Source organism: Rhinatrema bivittatum, chromosome 6, assembly GCF_901001135.1.
Source record: "Rhinatrema bivittatum chromosome 6, aRhiBiv1.1, whole genome shotgun sequence".
Taxonomy (NCBI): domain Eukaryota; kingdom Metazoa; phylum Chordata; class Amphibia; order Gymnophiona; family Rhinatrematidae; genus Rhinatrema; species Rhinatrema bivittatum.
In genome coordinates this window covers 248,363,883-248,385,791 of record NC_042620.1, presented here as the reverse complement: position 1 = coordinate 248,385,791, position 21,909 = coordinate 248,363,883, and the positions used below count along the sequence as shown (strand labels likewise).

Genomic DNA, 21,909 nt, shown 5'->3' with positions numbered 1-21,909 from the left:
AGTGCCATGCTGAGGCAGACCAATGAACTCATTGAGGTACGCATCCTGTCTCTGACAGCGACCAATCCGAGTTACGTGGAAGAACTAGTCCCTGTTTTTAAACCACAGAAGTATGAAGGAAAGACATCCAAGTCTATCCCAGTTCTTATTTACTTAACCCTATTCTGTAGACGTAAACTTTTCTTGAAGACTGTAATCTGTAAACACCTGTATTTATTATAAGAACTTGTATTTACTATTTATATTTATTATTTAGCTATTAACATTGTTCTATTACCACTTGGTACTATTTCTCTCCTTCACCTCTAACTCTAAGTTCCTACTAAGTTAGCCATGTTATTTATACCCAATTGTTGGATGTAATTGTATATTTGTTTAATTGTTCAATCTGTTTGATGTAATTTTCTGTTCCTTGTTCCGTGTAAACCGAAGTGGTATGCACTAGTGCATGAACTCCGGTATATAAAAGCCTTTAAATAAAATAAAATAAATAAAAATAAAGTCTATTTGGCTAATAAGTATTTATGCCTTTGTTCTCCAGAAACTTAGGATCTTATTTAAACTTGGCTATGTTACTAGCTTTGATCATTCTCTGGCAACAAATTCCATAGCCCACCTATTCTCTGACTGAAAAAAAAAGCATGTTTTAAAAATTAATTTAAATCTGCTGCTTGTAAGTTTTTTGGTATATCCTCTAGTTCCCAGTATTGTCTGATAGAAGAAAAAGTTGTGAACTTGTTCTACACCCCTCATGACTGTAAGCCTTTATCGTATCCCTGCTGTCGTATCATCTCCAAACTAAAAAGTCCTAACATAAGAACATGCCATACTGGGTCAGACCAAGGGTCCATCAAGCCCAGCATCCTGTCTCCAACAGTGGCCAATCCAGGCCATAAGAACCTGGCAAGTACCCAAAAACTAAGTCTATCCCATGCTACTGATGCCAGTAATAGGGATGTGAATCGGGCTTCAGACGACTGAAAATATCGTCGACATTTTCAAAATCGTCAGAAATCGGGGGCTCCCCCGAAACGATAGGAAAACCCCACGATATTGATCGTGGGGGTTCTCGTAATGTTTTGGGGGAGGGCGAGAAAAACAGCACACAAAAATAACCCCTAAACCCACCCCGACCCTTTAAAACTAATCCCTTTGCTTCCCCCACCCTCACGACCCCCCCAAAAACATTTTACAGGTACCTGGTGGTCCAGTGGGGGTCCCGGGAGCGATCTCCCGCTCCCGGGCCGTCGGCTGCCACAAATCAAAATGGCGCCGATGGCCCTTTGCCCTTACCATGTGACAGGGTATCCGTGCCATTGGCCAGCCCCTGTCACATGGTAGGAGCCCTGGATGGCCATCCAGTGCTCCCTCCAGCCTCTTAAGAAATCAGCTTAGAAACTCATTCTGCTGGGTTGGAACTGGTTTCCCACTGTAACAAATTATTTCAGACTAACTCTATCCCTTGGAGTATATTGTGTGTGGTATTTATTAGTTTTCACTTTCTGCTGTAAGAAAGCTTGCTTCTCAAACAAGACTTTCTGCATCATAATAGACAGTAATGCATGTGTCTCAGAGAGACCCTAACAGAGCAACTGACAGCTTTTCATTGGAAAAAAAATGTGAGATCAGAAAATATGCATGTGCCGACTGAACAACGTGAACATTTTAATTTCCTTACTTTCTACCAGCATGGGAAGGCAATGAATGTAAGAGGATTTCCTCTCCAGTATTTCTGAAGTCAATGATCTTCACGTTGTATGAGCTCTGAGTGTTGCTATTAAGTTTGTACAGTGTCTATCCCTAGAAATTGTGGCACAGGAATGGCAACTACAGCAGACTGTCTTATCCCAGACTTATCTGTGTATGTCTGATTGGGTTGGGCAGAAAGGAGTCTTATTGGAATATTTGTCTACTGATTTGTGCTTACCATGAACCTATGTTTTTTCTGAAATGTAATTCCACTTGATTTCCAGTTTTAGTCAAAGGAGAAAAAGGAGAACGGGGCCCCACCGGCCCTAAAGGAGACAGTGGAGTTGCTGTGGGTCCTGGCGCAAGAGGCGATAAAGGTGATAAGGTAAGGAATAAACATATTTAAAGTGTTAGCATCTGTCAATATGAAAATGTACGGAAAAAAAAAAAAGATAGTTCACTTATGCAACAAAACTATTATGTTAATTATGCACCAACAAGTCTATTCAATCATTCTTATGGGTATCAGCAAGCCAGCCACAGTGCAAACATATTAAAGCACCTCTGGTCTTCTCTATCGTTCACCCAACTACGTATTATAACAATAACATTTTTTCAGTTTTCATAAATGCACATGAAAACTTGTCCATAGGGATGAATCCAAAGGACAATGTATAGTAATTAAATCTGGATTAGGAGCATTCCCAGGCGCCAAGCTTAAACTGGCAACTGCTCTCGAAAATTCAAAAGATCACAAATATGGCAGTTATTAAACAAAACTTCATGGTGCTCAACATGCAGTCCAGAGAGAATCTTTTTTTTTTTTTTTTTTTTAAATTTTAGTTCTTTGATTTAGACATTTTTTTTTCCTCTCTATTTTTCATGTGTCTTCAAAATGTACAACATAGAGTGCATGTTTGTATCTGGATGTCAACGATTTTATTTCTCTTTTCAGTTTCTTCCCTTTAACTTTTGGCTTACAGTTGAAACTACATTGGTATCTAATGGGGCTTGCATTCATTGGTGTTCATTTGCATCTGTTCGAGATTTTCCCTAATTTTTAACCTTTTCCCCCTTCTCTGTCTATCCAGCCATTGCAGTGGCAGTCTTTGGCCAGTGGCCACAAAGCAGAACTCCCCTTAGAATCCAGTACGTGGGCACTTTGTGTCTAGCCAGTAGTTGCTGTTGTGTGATGGCTAAGTCTCTCCTCTGCATGGAGGCTGTGAACTCTGCCTCCATAGCATCGGCATCCACTGTATGTTCAAAATGTGGAAAGTCAGCTCTGGAATCTGACATGGGTGTTTTAGATTATGTTTGTAAGTGTAACCCCCTTTTCTAGAGGATGTTTGCTCTTTAGGGCACATAACAAATGTATTTCTTCAGGGGCTGCTCCGTGGACGGGGGGTTTGGTTCGCATGGTACTATTCCCGATAGTGTCAGACTCTTCAGGGGAAACTGGGCCCTCGCTGTGGCAGGGCCAGACAGCGAAACGTGTTCGACTTGGATGAGCCGGCCTGACATCCCACGGTAATGCTCGGGCCTATGCCAATGTCCTGAAACAGAGGTCCCTTGCAGCAGTAGCAGTGGGTGAATACGTGCTTGGGATGTTGAATGGCACTGCAGTCGATGCACTTGACCGTCAAGATCGCTCTGGTATGGGGGAACTGCATGTGTAATCCCGCCCGGTACTGTACTGGTCTCGCCGCTTGCGTAAGGCTAAAATATTGACCTGGCCCACATAGTGGAACAATGGCTTCACTTGCCCATTGTCTGCCGATGGTCTGAATCGCATAGGCCTCCTCGATGGGAGGTTTTGGAGGGCTATCCTCACTAGAGCTTGTATGCTTTTGAATCTGCTTCTCAGTCATGCAGGTCAGGTAAAGCCTTGCTGCTTTGCTCAAAGCGTTAGTCATTGGAACGTTGTAGACGAAATCGAAATGTCCATTCTTGGTGCTAAATAGTGTAATAGCTCGAAGCTCAGTTGCTCGCTTGGCTATCCTGTCGAAGTTAGGAGTCATGGCCTTCACTCGCAGTCGCTTAGCACCACACCTGCTCCATGAAATCCCTCTTGCAGAGGATGACACAAGTGTGCCGCTGCTTTTATACTACTCTGTGGGTTATAAGTCGCATACACTGTGGCAACATCAGACGCATACATCACACGTGCATTCTTCTCTGGCGCGCCCCTCTCCCTGCCGATCCTCAAACGTGGGGATGAGCGCCATTTTGTTGTAAACATTGCAGTTAATTTTCTCAGCTTCTTTGTACATTTTCGAATGCCAAACCTCACATTTCACTTCAAAACACACTGTACACATTTTTCCACTGTCCTCAAGCCCCACGTTCTTTGGGCGCTGATGATGTAACCCCTTTTTTGGAGGATTGTTGCTCCTAGGGCACAAAATTTATTTCTTCAGGAACTGCTTAGGCTAGCATATTACATCCCACACTTGATTCTTAATCTCTGGGGGGGGGGGGAATTCTTTTTATGGGGTAAGCTCATGCTTGTGGCCCAGACAATGAGAGAGAAAAAACCCTCAGTGTGTGTGTAGTCATTTGATGCTTCCCGTGAGGTGAGAGTCTGCAACAACCCCAGGGTGTTAAATGACAGTTTACTGATTAGTACTCGTAAATTAAAGTCCATTGTCCAGAAGTGTGAATTTACATCTGACTGATGGTACAAGTATAAGGATACAGGTATCCTTTTATCAGATCTCTGGGTAGAGCCCATGGTGATCTTAGTTGTACAAACTCTCCCAGTGGCTGTGTAGGAATCCTAGTAGAAGTGTCCCCAGCTGAACTGAAAAATTCTGCCTTTGAGCATCATCATCTCAGATAATCCCGCCCGTCCTGGTCCTGTATTTGTAGAGATTCGGATGGGGTCTCCTGCTCTCATTCTTCCTCCTTTAAGGATTCTTATTCTCTGATCTTTGTGGAGAACTTCTCTTGGGGAAAAGTTAGTGAGATCAGGCAAGTTCTCCCCTCTCAAATTCCAGTGGGGAAGTGAGATCTAAAAACCTCCCCACTCTTCTTACATCCAAAAAATACTTAAAAGCTTAAACTGGATACATCTTCTGCCTTCACTGTCTCTCACAGCAGGATCCATCCCTGGTGCGCGTCCACCTAGGGTTTAGAGAAGACTTGCAGGTCTTTGGTCCCCTAATGAGAGCTTTTTTGCTCCTAAAGGGTGCCAGGCCTACAGATCTCTCTCTCTGTAAATTATAAGAAGGACCCTCAGGCAGGGAGTGCACTGGGAGGTGTCACTTTTTTAAAATAAACTCCTTAGGATGAAGCTGAGAGGCCTCAAGCTGAACTCCCAAGTGTATTAAAATGGCTGGGCTAAATATTCTTCAGGTATCCGAGTGGGAGGGACAGAGGAGTGTGGGTGGCTCTTTACAAAGTGTGTTCTAAGACAGGGACAGTGACATCTGGTGGTCAGACCGGGAGGATCTGCCACATAAGTCTGTAGCCTTCCAAAATTTGAGATAATGAGGGCTTTAAATAAATAACTAACATATAAATGTGCGTCTCTGCTTTTGAGCCACTGAGCCAGCTTTGGGCTGTGCATCTAGTTAATAGCAGCAGAGCAAATTTCACAATGTCTTATAATATTGCAAAGCTCTCACTGTGACCTAATATACTAAGGCGCTTTTCCCATTCTGTGTGGAGGGAAAAAAGCTTTGTAAATCAGGTTCTATATTGGGAACACTCTCTCTTCCCCTTACCTCCAACATATTTATTTTCCTTTTAATTTATTTTGTTGAATGTGTGTTTGCTTTAATTTTGTATCACTTTACCCATTATGGCCCAAAGTGGTTTCAAAGAGTTTAAAAATAATTGGATTTAAAATAGAAAACAATATAGACCTTCAGAATGTAATTAATAATCTCCAAATTAAAGCAACCCCATTATAAACAACCTTATACAACTAAATAAATACAACAAATAACTTGGCCCCATAAGGACACTGTATTCCACAGGCAAACCTCAACCAGTTCAATAAATACTATAACCCACATGATTCAATTAATAAAAATCAATTTCTAAAAAAACTGAAAAATATGACAGATAATAACATAAAAATTAAAACAAAATTAAAGACCTACAATCTCATTGACCTTAAAAATAAATGACTAAAACACTGACACTTAAGATGCGAATGACAGACAAATGCCAAAACTTAAAACTTCCAATTAAACAGAGAATTTTAATATTGTAAATACTTATTGAATAACAGCTCTAAAATCAATACTAAAAGTTATAGGAAACAGCCATGTCTTGGCCAATTTGCAATAAAGTAGCAAGTTATTTGTAGTTAAATTTGCTTCCTGTGGAAGCAGATTTCATATACTCAGGGCAGTGAAGGAAAATATGCACTTCACTGTACTCTGCAACCTAATTTCCTTCCATGAAGGAAGCTGAAAGAAGGCCGTATTTTGAGATATCAAGGATTGTATAGGGAAGAACATTAGAGGCTGGCCCGAGTGGCAAGGTTCTAACCTCGTTTAAATCCTGTCTGTTAGAGAACAATCTGTCCAATAGACTGAGCCATTTTTATTAACCTTATTCTCTTATTCTGTTTTTATCTATATTTTAACTATTAGTTTTATTGTAAAACTTGTTTTATTTTTATCTTTATGTATCTGTTAAATTTATTTTATATTCAAAGATGTATTTATATTCTTAATTATGTAAACCGTAGTGAAAGTTTTTACTAAACACTGGTCTAGAAAACCCAGCAAATAAATAAATAAATAAATAAAATCTGTACATTTTTCTAACGACTTATCAGCACATTGGCCTTTGACCTCTGTGGTGTCCTACTGAACTCTATACTATCATCAGTACTTTTAGAGTGTGTATGTGTGAGTATACATATAGGTACGATATACAGAATGCATTATGGATTATACAGAAATTTAGATATTTTGCATTCAGTAGGAGTTAGAGAAGAGAATACATAAATCGAAAGCAGGGCTGCTTATTGCAAGGAATATAATAGGACTTACTTGCGGTTGATCAAACTGCTTCTTGTAGACCAGATGGGTGGGGTAAGGTCAGACGATAATGACGGAGATGATGGCGACTTCTCTGAAGTTCCCCTTACCTTGTTTCAAGTCTTATGCTTTTCGACCAGCGTGTCTCTAACAGTCATGGATGATGTCATGCCTTTAAATCATGGGTGACGACATGCACTTTGGACAGAGTCACTGTAACTTTCTACCCAGCACATGTTTTGGCTTTGCAAAGAGATGTGTCTTCTATTGTTTTGGTAAAAGTGGAGAAAAACAGAAGCGTGGCCTTGCAAAATCTGCAATCGTACAGAGCTTATAGGGAAGACTACAAGGTCTAAGAATTGATTTCTTAGAGTAATTTTTTTTAGGACTGGCCTCAGAATAAAGAACCTCCTTGATTTGTTTGAATTCAGTCATTTATTATGGGTTTTTATCAAGTAAACATAATTGATTAGGTATTACACAAATATATAGGAATTGCTTTAGTGATTCCAGGGGAATAGAATAGCAGTGGGGGGTGCTACTGTCTAACTGACCAGAACAAGCAAACAGATGATGAAATGCTAACAGAAAATAGGGAAGATAACAAGCAGGCCAATACAGTAAAGTGTGGCCGTGGTTACCCTGCTTCTAACCTGCTTTCTACTCACAATTTGGCCGTGTTAGTCCAACCCGCGATTCACTATCCCTTTTAACCCATCCTTACCGCTTCTTTAAATCAACGGGTAACCCTTTCTGCCCGCGGCATGTATATGAGATGTAAACCATCGGATTAGCTATTCCCTCCCATACAGTAACGCGTGCCCCGATTATTGCTTTTTTAACCTGCAGTTTTGCCGTGCGTTTAACCTGCTAATTTACCGCCTACCCCTACCCCTGCGTTAGTGTGGAGCGTCAGGCAAGCCGAGACGAAATTTCATGGGCCATGGAGCAGCCCCAGCCAGCCCCGCTTCACTGCCTGACCCCCTCACTCCCCGGGACAAGACTGAAGTGAATCGGGCAAACTTTCCACCAGCCCCCGCTCACCTGCCCTGGCCGCATCCATCTCCCATGCTGACAGCTCTGGAGCAGCCCCAGCCAGCCCCGCTTCACTGCCTGACCCCCTCACTCCCTGGGACAAGACCAAAGTGAATTGGGCAAACTTTCCGCCAGCCCCCGCTCACCTGCCCTGGCCGCGTCCATGGGTGCCGATCTCCCACGCTGACAGCTCTGGAGCAGCTGCAGTCCTCTCTCCCCTCCTCCCAGGGACAGCCAGCAGTGAGAGCGGCTTCAGCAGCCCGGGGCGGATCGGGCACTCCCCATGGCTCCCAGGATTCCTATTCTCTAAAAGGTAATGAGCGCACGCCGTGACCTCAGACGTCCAGCCGGGCACTCAGGTCACGGCGTGCGACGTCCGAGGTCACAGCGTGCGCTCATTACCTTTTAGAGAATAGGGAGCTATGGGGAGCACCCAATCCTCCCCGGGCTGCTGAAGCCACTCTCGCCACTGGCTGTCCCCGGGAGGAGGGGAGAGAGAACTGGGGCTGCTCCGGAGCTGTCAGCGCAGGAGATCGGCACCCATGGACGCTGCCAGGGCAGGTGAGCGTGGGCTGGCGGAAAGTTTGCCCGATTCACTTTGGTCTTGTCCCGAGAAGTGAGGGGGTCAGTCAGCCCTTCTCCTGTATCCACTTCCTGGTACCTGTCATTTCAAATGAAATTTGAAATGACAGGTACCAGCGCACCCAGGATACTGTATAGGCGCTGTATAGCGCCTATACAGTAAAATGGATTGTGCTTCATAGACGCTTCTTGGACGCGCTTTGGACGCGGCTGGCATTTGCATGCCATTTAAATACTGAATTGAGCGGTATGTCATCCGAACTGTGCGTGCGGCAAGTGCGGGTGTGCCGGCACTGCAGCACTCTTTCTACCGCGTCCGTACTGTATCGGCCTGAAACTTAGCAATACAGTAAAAATGGATGGTTTTAATTACCTCAGATTTCACTGGATAAATGTCACATCAGGACATGCAAAAGAGGTAAAGTTTCTAGAAGAAGTAAGTGACTGCTTCATGGAGTATCTGGTACAAGAACCAACAAGAGAGAGAGAGCTATTTTAGGCCTAATCCTTAGTGGAACATAGGATTTTGTATGAGATGTAATGTCCTTGGGGCCACATGGCATTAGTGATCATAACATGATCAAATTTGACTTAATGGAGGGAAGACAATAAAGAAATCTACTGCAATAGCATTTAACTTTTAAAAGGGAGACTATGATATAATGAGGAAATTGGTTAGGAAAAATGTGAAAAGAGTAGCTGCAAAGGTTGAGTGTATATCAGGCATGGGTGTTTAAAAATACCATCCTGGAAGCCAAGTCTAGATGTATTTCATGTGTTAAAAAAGGTGAAAGAAAGGTCAAATGACTGTCAACATGATTAAAAGATGAGGTAAGAGAGGCTATTATAGCCAAAAGAAAATATTTCAAAAAATGGAAAAAGAATCTGAATGAAGAAAACAGGAAACAATATAATCACTGGTAAATTTGATGCAAAGCATTGGTAAGAAAGGCAAAGAGAGAATTTGAAAAGAAGCTGCTGTGGAAGCAAAAACTCTTAATAAAAACTTTCAGGTACATATGAAGCAAAAAGCCTGTGAGGGAGTCAGTTGGACCATTAGATGATTGAGGGGTAAAAGCTGCACTAAAGGAACATAAGACCATACTGGAGAGACTAAATTCATTATTTGCTTTGGTTTTTACTGAGGAAGATGTAAGGCAGATACTCATGCCAGAAATATTTAAAGTTGATGATTCAGAGGAAGTGAAATAAATATTTGTGCTTGGAAGATGTAATAGGACAAATTGACAAACTAAAGAGTAGGAAATCACCTAGACCAGATGGTATATATCCGAGAGTGCTGAAAGAATTGAAAAATGAAACTGCAGAGCTATTAATAATTTGGAAGCTATCATTAAAATCAGCTATAGTACATGAATATTGGAGAGTGGACAGTGTAATAGCAGGGAAGAGATTGTATTTCCCGGTCTTGAACCAGGGTCTGCTCAGTGCAGGGCAAGTGCTTTGTGCACAGAGCCACAGAATGGCTCAAATAAAGCCAACCTATATATCCCCTGCCCCTGAGGATCTGGATTGGTTTGCAGGAGTTTCAAAAGCAGTGCTGACATACCTGTAAAGGGGGGTGGGGTATTCTCAGTATTTAGATGGTGTAGAGGTCAAAAGAAAGTGTGGAATCCGGTGGAGACCCGTTAGTTCTTATCTTGATATGTTTTGATGTTATGCTGTGCTACTACATTGAAAACTCTTGTCCTATTCATTAACCCAAATTCTTGTTTAAGTCAAGCTGTGTATTACTGTGTAAAGACTCTGACTGTAACCCTGAACTGAAAATTAACCTTCCCCAACTGTGAGTGATAAGTTTGCCTGCAGTACAATCAGGAAATGTTATGTTGTTTCTAAATAATACCAGCATTTGAGAATTAATTCCTGTTTAGTGTGCTGCAGAGCTCTTCAGCCTGTGATGCAATCCCAGTGTTTAAAAAGGGTTCTGGGGTGATCCAGGAAACTACAGACCGGTAAGCCTGCCGGGCAAAATGGTAGAAACTATTATACAGAACAAAATTAATAAATATATACTATAGATAGACATAGTTTTATGGGGCAAAGCCAACATGGATTTAACCAAGCAAAGTCTTGCCTCACCAACCCGCTACCATATTTTTAAAGCGTGAATAAATGTGGATTAAGGTGAGCCAGTTTGATACAGTGTATCTGGATTTTCAGAAAGCGTTGACAAAGTACCTAATGAGAGACTCCTGAGGAAATTAAAAATTCATGGGATAGTAGGCAATGTCCTATTGTGGATTGGGAAGTGGTAAAAGATAGAAAAAAGAGAGTAGGGTCTAAATGGTCAGTTTTTTTCAATAGAGTAAGGTGAATAGTGGACGGCTTCTGGGATCTGTACTGGGACCACTGCTTATTAACATATTTATAAATAACTTGGAAATAGGAACAATAAGTGAGGTGATCAGATTTGCCAATGATACAAAATAATTCAAAGTTGTTTAATTACAAGAGACGTGTGTGAAATTGCAAGAATGCAAGGCTGGGACACTGGGCAACCAAATGGCAGATGAAATTGGATGTGAACAAGTGCAAAGTGATGCACGTAGGGAAGAGTAATCCATATTATAGGTTCACAATGCAAGATTCCATATTAGGAGTCACCACTCAGGAAAAGGATCTTGGCTTCATCAGGTTCTGTTGAAACTTTTTGCTGAGATTGTGGTGCCTGTAGCCAAGAAAGCAAATAGAATGCTAAGAATATTAGAAAGGAATGGAGAATATAATAGAGAATATCATAATGCTTTTGTCTTTAAGATCATGAGAGGTCTTGAATGAGTAGATGTGACACAGTTATTTACACTTTCGAATAATAGAAGGACTAGGGGGCATTCCATGAAGTTAGCAAGTAGCACATTTAAGACTAATCGGAGAAAATTCTTTTTCACTCAACGCACAATAAAGCTCTGGAATTTGTTGCCAGAGGATGTGGTTAGTGCAGTTAGTGTAGTTGGATTCAAAAAAGGTTTGGATAAGTTCTTGGAGGAGGAGTCCATTAACGGCTATTAATCAAGTTTACTTAGGGAATAGCCACTGCTATTAATTGCATCAGTAGCATGGGATCTTCTTAGTGTTTGGATAATTGCCAAGCTCTTGTGGCCTGGTTTGGCCTCTGTTGGAAACAGGATGCTGGGCTTGATGGACCCTTGGTCTGACCCAGCATGGCAATTTCTTATGTTCTTATGTTCCATGGTACAACTGCATCTTGAGTATTGTGTGTAATTGTGGTCGCCGCATCTCATAAAAGATGATGTAGAATTAGAAAAGATACAGAGAAGGGCAAGCAAAATGATAAAGGGGATGGAACCATTCCCATGCATGAAAAAAGTTAAAGAGGTTAGGGCTCTTCAGCTTTGAGAAGAGGCAGCTGAGGGGAGATAAAATGAGTGGAGTGGAACAGATAAACATGAAGTGGAGTTATTTACCCCTTCAAAAAGTGCAAAGAGTAGGGGACAAACAAGTTACTCGGCAGTCCATTTAAAACAAATAGGAGAAAATATTTTTTTTTGCTCAATACATAATCAAGCTCTGGAATTTGTTGCTGGAGGATATGGTAAAAGCTGCTAGTGTATCTAGGTTTAAAAAAGGTTTAGATGAATTCCTGGAGGAAAAGTCCAGAAACCATTATTAAGGTGGACTTAGAAAAATCCACTGCTTATACTTGGGATAATCAGCATGGACCTTTTGGGATTCTGTCTACACTGCTCTGAATATCATTCTTAAACATTTTGATATCCCATAATGAGGAGGGCTTTTTTGCCTCTATTTTCTGTAAAAACACCCTGCTAACCTTTGATAGTTACCTCCCCCGTTCGCTAAAGGAGAACATCCCAGTTGGCCAATTTTTTCATTTGCGTCTGATATGCACCTCAAGAGGGGAGCACGTTATCCAAGCTGGTAATACGATGACATGTTTTCTAGCAAGGGGCTATCCATGCCGTGCAGTGAAATGGTCTTTCAAACATGCACTCTATGTAAATCAGGCTCTTCTCTTTCAAAAACCACCACCGGTTGCAACAAACCAGCTTACCTGTGGTTTACTATACCCGGCTCAGGCTGGTCAGATTTGTTCGATTATTAAACATCATTGGACTTTGCTATTCTCACATACTGTTTTCAGTAAACCCATATGGTTTGCCTTTCATTGCAGTAAAAATCTACGTGATTTTTTGGTGCATTCTGAGTCATGCATGCTACGCTTCCCTGTTATCTGATTGGACTAAAGCCAGTGGCTTTAAATAAACTTGTTTTAGCTGTTATCTATAAGGGCGCTTGCCATGATCACAAATGTTTTCCAGGTATTCGTTTATACATTTTGACAGTTGTTTGTTTATTTCCTTTATAGTGGTTGAGCTATGGCCTATTCAGTCCCTCCCGACGCCGCCTTTTGGTGAAACATGGAGTCCATGTCGCGGGTCATATTGGCTTTGAAATATATTTTCAAAATAAATTGCATATGATTGCCTCAGAGTGAATGACTGAATTTTCCCTAAAGGACAACCACTTGTACCTTGCTCCTTTACCTGCAAACCTTTTGGGATCCTGCCAGGTACTTGTGACCTGGATTGACCACTGTTGGACACAGGAATCTGGGCTTGATGGACCTTTTGGTCTGACCCAGTATGTCTGATCTTACATTCTTAAGACAGATAATTTCTCAGAGTTGCTAAATTGATTCAGCTGTCAATCAGAAGTATGTACAGATTTATCAAATTCACAAATATATTACATTACAGGCTAACTAATCCCAGATTACTTCAGACTAATTCTCTGAACCTTTCAACTTAATTTGAAATGGTCTGTTTACTGTTGTTAGCAGTCAGTGATTTGAGGTAGATGCAGTCTGTCTCTCTTTCTCTCTCGGCAAAGGATCTTTGTGCTGGGCAGGAGTGCTCTGTGCCATTTGGAGTCTGTCTCCAAACACAGGCAGTGATGCAGCAGGAGCAGGTGCAAGGATGCAACCTTTGTGTAGAAATCGTCTTCCGGTGCTGGGCATCCGATGTCAGTGGGAGCTGCTCTGACGATGGCAGCTTTGATGATTGACCCCAGCAGTGCTGGCTCTCTTTTGTTGCTGTATTTAATTTGTGGTAAGGGAACAGGCATAGTGGATGCATTTGGATGAAGGCCAAGTACAACTTTTGATTGGAGGCCTCTCATTTTTTTTTCTGGAAGACCTGGATGACTGCATGGTCTTAGGAATGCATAAATATATAAGCTACATCCTGTTGGGGTCAGAGTTCTTTGTTTCAGGCAAGGCCAGAGGCAACAGCTTTGGGGTCTTGTCAAATAGTTTATAACCTTGTTTTTCTGTAATGTCTGCCTTTTCCAGTCTAAAGCAAGGTGGAAAATGTAAAGTCCTTGCTGTTTTTCCGTGTTAGGGCCTCATTCACTAAGCCATGGTATTTTTCCTAGAGCTGTGATAATTGGCTCTGCTTCTTTGTCACGCGTGGTGTTTTTCACTGTGGTGAGTGCCCCCATAGAATGCATGATGGTGGCCCCAGGACTGTGGGGTTGTCATTGCTTAAAGGGGCTGCTTGGCCCTGTGTCACTTACATCTTCCCCCAAAATTCTTTAAAAAAAAATCCTGGGGTCTGCATGGATCCCTATTCCATTTTTCTACTGCCCCTGGAAGGTAGGCATAGTAACAAATAAATAAATATTAAAAAAAAAAAAAATCTTTTTTGTAATTTCTCTAGTTCTGGCTCCCAACCCCTCCCCGTCAATAAAATAAAAAATCAGGCCCCCACAGGTCAGGACCTGCATTACCTATCCTACACCATCCTCTGGAAACCCCACAAAATGCTGGTCCAATGGGGGAATGGAGCAATTTCTAGGCTCTTGGCCTGGATTCGGCCATTTTTTCAGAATGGTGCTGGCCAGTCCTTTGCCTCATCACATGATGGGGTGACCTGGTGCTTTTTTTTTCTAAATTGGCTGCCATCAGGCCAAGAGCCTATGGAGCACTCTGGATCCCCACTGGACCACTAGGGACTATATTCTGAGTAAGAGGGGTTTTGGAGATTGGGTATCCTGGTCTCTGAGGGCTGGATTTTTTTTTATTGAAGAGGGAGGGGTTGGGTAATGGGGCCAGGACCAGACTTCCAAATTCCAAAAAGAAAAAATGTTTTTTAAGTGCGCTGCTTCCAGGGCCGGTGGGACAGGGGGGTCTATGCAGAGCACTGGGGTATTTAAATGACAGTTGCTGGGGGGCCGGGGGTGCGGGATTCTTTAAGGCTAGGCCCCCAGGAGCATTGGGATGTGTGTTAGTGTCCTGATGCTCCTGGGGAAAGTCTGCAACATCACTTGTGATTTTTTTATTTTTATTTTTTGGCAAGCTGCATTATTTGATTTGTATAGTACTGAGTGGAAATAAGTTGATAAGTAGTATACATTTGCATGCTAAACAGCTCATTTTAATATGCGTAGTGCCGGGGCCAGAATAATGTGAGGTAGTTGAAGTACCTCGCACTATCCCCACGTTAGGCCATTTATAGTCAACCTCCTCTTAGCAAAGCTTGACCTTCCCCCTCCACCTATACTTAAGGCTAAACCCCTACCATCTAGGAATCTTTGATTTCATGCCTTTCAGGCAGAAACAGAATGTAACAGGCGGTAATTTGTCTAGAGTTTTGCTCATTGTCTCTTCATGTTTTGCATACATAAAAACAGCAAAAGTAATTTTGTTACCCGCCCCGAACTTTGGAGGCCGCGGGCTAGAAAAAATGTAAATAAATAAATAGCTTCTGTGTGATAAACAGCCTAATGTGGCTTTGTGAATGAAGATCTTAGTTTGGTTCAGAGAAAATGGCTTTTGGCCTAACTCAGATTTGTGATCTATTGTGCCTACAAGTTTAGACAGTTTTTAGCAGTTTCAGTAAATACGATGATCTTGGCTTTTTTGACTAGCATCAGCATTTTGTTGTCTTCCATCTTGGTTCACAGGAAAAGTCTCATCTTTGACCTGTAGAATTGGACCTGGAATTTTATCCTATGTATTACATGCAGTACATAATATTTTGTAGAACCAACTATCCTCAGTGTCTATTACACTTCTATTCTATCTCTATCTTTTTTTGAGAGATTGCCTGCAGAACAGAATACAGGACTCTTGGAGAGGCCTCAATAGTGAGCTGCACAGGGACATTATCACCTCCTTTTTCCTGCCGGTTATATTTCTCTGAGGCCGAAGCAATAATCTTCGCAGAAAGCGGGCACTGATTTTCAGCGCCCGCTTTCTTAACGCACACATGGCGCCCGCAAGGGGGGCGCCATGCAATATGTAAATTAGGGGGTCACGCTAGGAAGGAGGTGCTAGGGTTGCTTGTGTGACCTTAGCGCCTCCTTGCTAACCGCGACCCGCCGCGACTGCCGGTTATTAAGACCGACGCCGGTAAACTTGGCCTCTGTTTTCATAACCTGCCTGTCTGCCAGTAATGAAAATGGCCACCGAGTTTATTGGGGGCCATTTTCATTACTGGCAGACGGCCGGTTATGAAAACAGAGGCCAAGTTTACCGGCGTCGGTCTTCATAACTCGGCGGTCTGCCGAGTTATTTATTTGTTTATTTTTTTAACTTTAAAAAAGTACAGAAAAGCAGTTTTTTCTGTACTTCTTTTCAATGCGCTCAGCTATTAGGGCAGGCGTTTATAGCTGATTGCTAAATGTGTGTCAGAGACCCACATTTATTTTTTTTTTTTGCATGGGAGTGAATGAGTAATAGCCTCATTCACATGCATTTGCATGTGATGAGCGCTAACTCATTCACTCCGCGTCAGACGCATGTTAAATAGGCGCTAATCCCCTGTTGCATTAGGGGGTGGATTAGCACCTATTTAACCCAAGTCCGACAGCGGGTTAAACAGTTTGCTTGGCTGAGCGCACTGTATTGCATCGACCCCTCTGTTTGCAGCCCTACTACTCTTCTGCTAAACTGGTTTCTCTCCCTGTCTGTGCGTATCAGTTTCTCAACCTTTATCACATACAATTTCTTTGGAGTTCTTTACTCCAACTGGCTCTCTGCGCCTTTTGGCATTGAACCTTAACCTATAAAGATTCAACCACGTCTCAGGCTTCCTTATATATCTCTTTTATTCTCTCTACTCCTTCAGGTATCCACTTTGCTGTAGATCTTCATTTTATCTGCAGAAAGACAAACTTTCTTCCCTCCCTAATATTACTCAAAATGATATTGTAAGGAACTGGCCCCAGAATAGATACCTGAGGCATTCCACTAATTACCTTCCTCTTCTCATTTACTACGTACCATTTACCACTACCTCTGTTGCTTATTAGTCAACCAATTTCTAATCTACTCCATTCCCTTGGGACCAACTCCCAGGCTGCTCATTTTATTCATGAGCCTCCTATATAGGACTGTTGTTTTGTTTTATTTATATTTTATTTTATAGTATATTTATAATTTCTGTTTACTTTTGAAATTATTGAAAACCGTTTTGGTCAATCCTGTATTGTTAAAGACGGTATAGAAATGGTTTAAATAAATAAATAAATAGGACAGTATTGAAAGCTTTGCTGAAATCCTAGAAAACCTTGTCCTGCAAATGCCCTTGATCTAATTCTCTAGTCACCCAATTGAAAATAAAATTGCATTTGACACAATGTTTCTTTGGAAAAGCCATGCTGCCTCTGATCCTGCAACCCACTGGATTGTACAGCTGGTAGTTCACTATCCTTTCCTTCAGCAAAGTCTCCATTTATTTTCCCACCACTGATATAAGACTAATTGGCCTGTAGTTTCCAGTTTCCTCTCTGTTACCACATTCCCAAATTCAATCTTGCAGCACCATTCCGGTCTATAAGGATCAATTGAACAGATCTTTCCGTGGACCTACCAGAATTTCTCTGCAGTCCCTTAATGTCCTTGGATGCACCTCATCTGTCCTCATGGCTTGTTCACTTTCAATTTTGCTTGTTCCACTCAAAACACTCTTTCATAAACAGTGTGGCGTCTATCCCACTCCCATATGTACCTTTGCCAACCAGCAGTTATCCTTCTCCAAGGTTGTCTTCAGTAAACAATGAATAAATGTAGTCATTTAGCAATTCTACTTTTTCCAAATCTGTCTCCACACTTTCCTCCTTGTTTTCTTTCAGTATTACAGTTTCACTTCTGACCTTCCTCCATTTTGACAAACCTAAAAATGCTTTGTAACCTCTTTTTACATCTCCTTTTCTTCTGCTTCTATTTTTGCCATCCTGATTTCTGGTAGTGTTCCCTGTGTTCATCTTTTTGAGATCCTTTGTTCTTTTAGAATGCTGATCCTTTTGTCTTAATTTTTTAATCTCTGGAGAGACATATCTATTTCCTTTTCTTACTTTTATTTATAAAAACATATATTCTGAGGTATCCAACAATTTTCAGTATAGATTACACATTTGCACCCATAATGCACAGTTAACAATATGCAAGTATAATCACAAAAATAACAAAGAAAATGAAACTATAAAATTCTATTCTTTCATATGCCTGTTGAAACAGCATAGCTTTAATTTTATTTCTAAACTTCAAGTAATTAATTTCACATTATAATTTATTTCCAATATAATTCCACAGTTCTGGACTTGTAAATGAAAATGCTTTATTTTACATTTCCTACAGCTTATAATTCTTAAAAGATGGCACCACTGTAAAATTATGATTCAAATAATGTAGCAGACATGTTGCGACATACTACTTAATTTGGGGTCTCACAATGCATTGCTTTGTTACAATATCAAAATCTTAAATAAAATCCTTTGCTGTACCAGCAGTGTAGTTCTTGCAATCGCAGAGTGATTCTCTCCTTATGGGTGGCCCTGGTTATCATCACCCTAGTGGCTGCATTCTGCACTAATGGCAGCAATTGCAAAAATATTTGTTGTCATTATTATAGCTCTTTTTCATAGCGTGTAGACAGATGGACTCAGGACCAGTGGGTTTATGCTCTCCTGCTAACAGATGGAGACGGAACAAGTTGACGTCACATTATATATAGCCCTGCAGTGGCCCTATCCTGCCAGTATTCTCCATCTCTAGCAGATGGTGGATGTGCATCTCCCTATGGGGATTGCTTCAAGCTTTTTGAAAAGAGAAATTTGAAATTCTAAATTCAGGAGAAGAAAGCCCTGCTCTCCTGTGGTGATTCCTAAAGGTCCCTCCCTGCAGTTGAGAATTCCTGAGCTGATTTCCATGGTTCCTCAGAGGTTGTGCCTTGGTCCAGTAGCTGGGTTTTCTGGCGTGGACTTAGCTGCTAGTTCAGCTGAAAGGCAGAGGGTGCAGGAGGCCAAGCGCGGCGGTGACTGCAGATGCTCTCTCCCCCCTGCAGCCGGAGATAGTCTCTTTACCTGAATGGGAGACAGTTAGAGGGGTTTCAGGATTTCCTCTGGTCTCCTAACCCCCCCCCTGATCCCGATCCCTCCCCAAGACTTACTAAGTACATCCCTGGTGGTCCAGCGGGGTCCCGGGTTCCATTTGCCCTCCGTGCCCGTGCTACTGCAAGCCGTGATCTTTAAAATGGTGCCGAATAGCCTCTGAACTACCATGTCACAGGGGCTACCGGCGCCATTGGTCAGCCCCTGTCACATGGCCATCGGCACCATCTTGTGCTCCTGTCATGTGACTGGAGCTGACCAATGGCGCCGAAAGCCTCTGTGACGTAGTATGGGCAAAGGCTATCGGCGCCATTTTGATTACTGGCAGCCGACAACGAAATCGCTTTTGGACCCACGCTGGACCCCCAGGGATTATTGGCAAGCCTTGGGGAGGTCAAGAGCCCCCTCCTGACTCCCCCAAGGCTTGCCAATAATCCCTGGGGGTCCAGCGGGGGTCCGAAAGCGATTTCGTTGTCGGCTGCCAGTAATCAAAATGGCGCCGATAGCCTTTGCCCATACTACGTCACAGAGGCTTTCGGCGCCATTGGTCAGCTCCAGTCACATGACAGGAGCACAAGATGGCGCCGATGGCCATGTGACAGGGGCTGACCAATGGCGCCGGTAGCCCCTGTGACATGGTAGTTCAGAGGCTATTCGGCACCATTTTAAAGAGCACGGCTTGCAGTAGCACGGGCACGGAGGGCAAATGGAACCCGGGACCCCGCTGGACCACCAGGGATGTACTTAGTAAGTCTTGGGGAGGGATCGGGATGGGGGGGGCGTAGTTTGTATTTATGTAGAAAACTGATTTTAAATGCTTGGGGTGGGTTTTTTTTAAGCTTCCTTTGCCGTTTCGTTTTTTGGCCCGGTTTCGGGTTTCCTCGTTGCGTTTTTCAAAAAAACGCAACGAGAAAACCCGAAATTTACCACGAAGTATCCGAGTCAAAAAATGACCCGGCAGAAAAAAACGAAGCACATCTCTACTTTTTACACGCTTAACTTGGAGGAAAGGTTGTGCATGTACCTCGCTGCGCTTTCTTTTAGGCGCTTATTTTTTGGGCACATTTCATTTTTCTGTTCTGTGCATCAGATTTCTGAGCTGCAGGCCTTGTCTTCCTGGGAGCCATTCCATACTTACTTTAATGACTTACCTGATAATTTCATTTTCCTTAGTGTAGACAGATGGACTCAGCTTCCTGCCTTCGGTTGCCACATGAGTGTGTCAATAGTCCTCCCGTGGGGCTCTTTGCCCCAAGGGATTACTGGCAAGTGTTCAGCCAGTCCTTAGCTTGGGGGTACCTGAAATCTTACATGAGTTCAGTGATTATGGTTGGTTGAGTACAGTTCTGGGTACCGGTTTTTAATCGTGTTTTTTAATCAAGTTTTTTGCTAGTCTGTCCAAAGTTGCTTTTGAAGAGAATACTGTCAGGTTGGAGTCACTGAAGGGCTATATGCACTATGACGCCAACTTGCTCCGTCTCTATCTGCTGGCAGGGGAGCATAAACCCACTGGTCCTGAGTCCATCTGTCTACACTAAGGAAAACAAGATAATCAGGTAAGTAGTTTCTTCATTTAATTTACCCCACTGTTCTTCTATCGCCTCTGTTCTTCTATCTCCTCCCAGTTTGCCAGCTCCTTTTCAAGGTACTTCCCAATTTTACCAAACTGGCAATGGAATTGGTTTGTCTAATCCACATGGCTTCTTTGAAAATTATAGCCCAATTGTATCCCTATCCCCAGGAGCCTTTATATTATTTTAGGTTGTCTTATATGTTATAAAGTACACATAAATAAATAGCCGAAAATAATTTTTTTTCTAAGAAAAATATTTCAGACCTGTTGGTGTCTCCTACCTGGTTTGCATGTGTAAGTGGTGATATGAAAATAAATTAGGGGGCTATGCATGTAAAAATCTGTGCAGAACCCTATAGTTTTCAGGCTTTTTTGTTTTCTTGGCTTTTCTAATGAATGCTTTTTTTGTTTTTCAAAAGTGGGGCACATTATAGTCCTTTTTAACAGATTTGGAAAGAATCCTTCATTCAGTGATGCATTAACTAAACTGTTAGGTAATCTAAAATCTCTTTGATAACAAAGGTCATAATCAAGATGGTTGGTTTAATGTTTGCTATTAGCTTATCTGTTGTGAAAGAAATGACTATGTCAAATATGTACTATAGGCCCCCAAAGAATGTAAAGTTGTATTTCCTGGAAATTCTCTGGCTCTGTTCTCTTGTAGGATAAGCTCATCCAGGAGTTACAAGGTATTAGGAAAAAACACTCAGCACAGAGAGCAATAGGATAGGTTTTCAAAAGGGAGTGAGTTCTGAAAAACCTGAGTGACTCCATCCCCTCTCTTTCCACACTACAATTGAATGAGCACTGAAAAACCAGGGGATAAAGTAGAAAAAAGTAGCAATCTGTGTATTCATCAGTCCAGATTTCTGTTACACATAAAGGGGTCAGTTTTCAAACAGTTACATGGGGGTTGTGCACATAAAATTGGAATGTACACATGTAAGTAGTTCTTAGGCACAGTAATACATTTTCAGACGGTCAGAAATACGCAAGTAAAAAAGAGAGAGTTTCAAGGGCATTCCAGGGTAGTGTTGCTAACTTTCAACCATCAAATTTCTGAACACTTGGAGTTACTGGTTAATATCTTCACTGATGAGGTTTATATGCATGTGACTTTTATTGCCACTCTTCACCTTCAGAAAAACACAGTAATTTTGAATTGCAGATAAAGATCCAACTACTTTGCCCAATTTATTTCCTGATACAGTGCCATAGGACCCCAGTTGATCTCTGACTTCCCCTTCACATCTGAATTTTTAGAGATGGTTGACTGCTGATCAAACTTTATACTCAAGTGTCTCAGGAGAGAGACAAGTTGAGCTATCCAGAAGTGGGTACACTGGTCTGATCGGTGTCCAAAAGAACTACAATTCTATTTGAAGGAGGTGCAGCTCTAAAAGATGTTCAGGTTAGAAAGATAGTCTGTGCTGAGATAAATCTTATGAGGCTGTCAGCATGATACTGTATAGTTTGTAGCTGTATAGTTGTACGGTCAGGATTAGGTCTGGCGCAGTGGTGCACAAGAAAATGAGTCCTTTCAGTTAGAGCCAGGGGCAACTTATTTGGCGGATGAATCTTTTGATTTGGTATGGGACACCTGCAAGAGGAATGGCTTCTGTTGAAGCAGCAAGGCGA

At 42.1% G+C, this 21,909-nt stretch overlaps 1 protein-coding gene across 1 annotated transcript in view; it reads left to right on the top strand.

The window, feature by feature from the left end:
• The window catches only part of COL18A1 (collagen type XVIII alpha 1 chain), a 352,734-nt gene that overhangs the window by 73,627 nt on the left and 257,198 nt on the right, over positions 1–21,909 (top strand). The window contains exon 6 of the mRNA XM_029606745.1: positions 1,974–2,074. Coding sequence (XP_029462605.1) covers positions 1,974–2,074 — 101 coding nt within the window. The remainder of the gene's footprint in view (positions 1–1,973; positions 2,075–21,909) is intronic.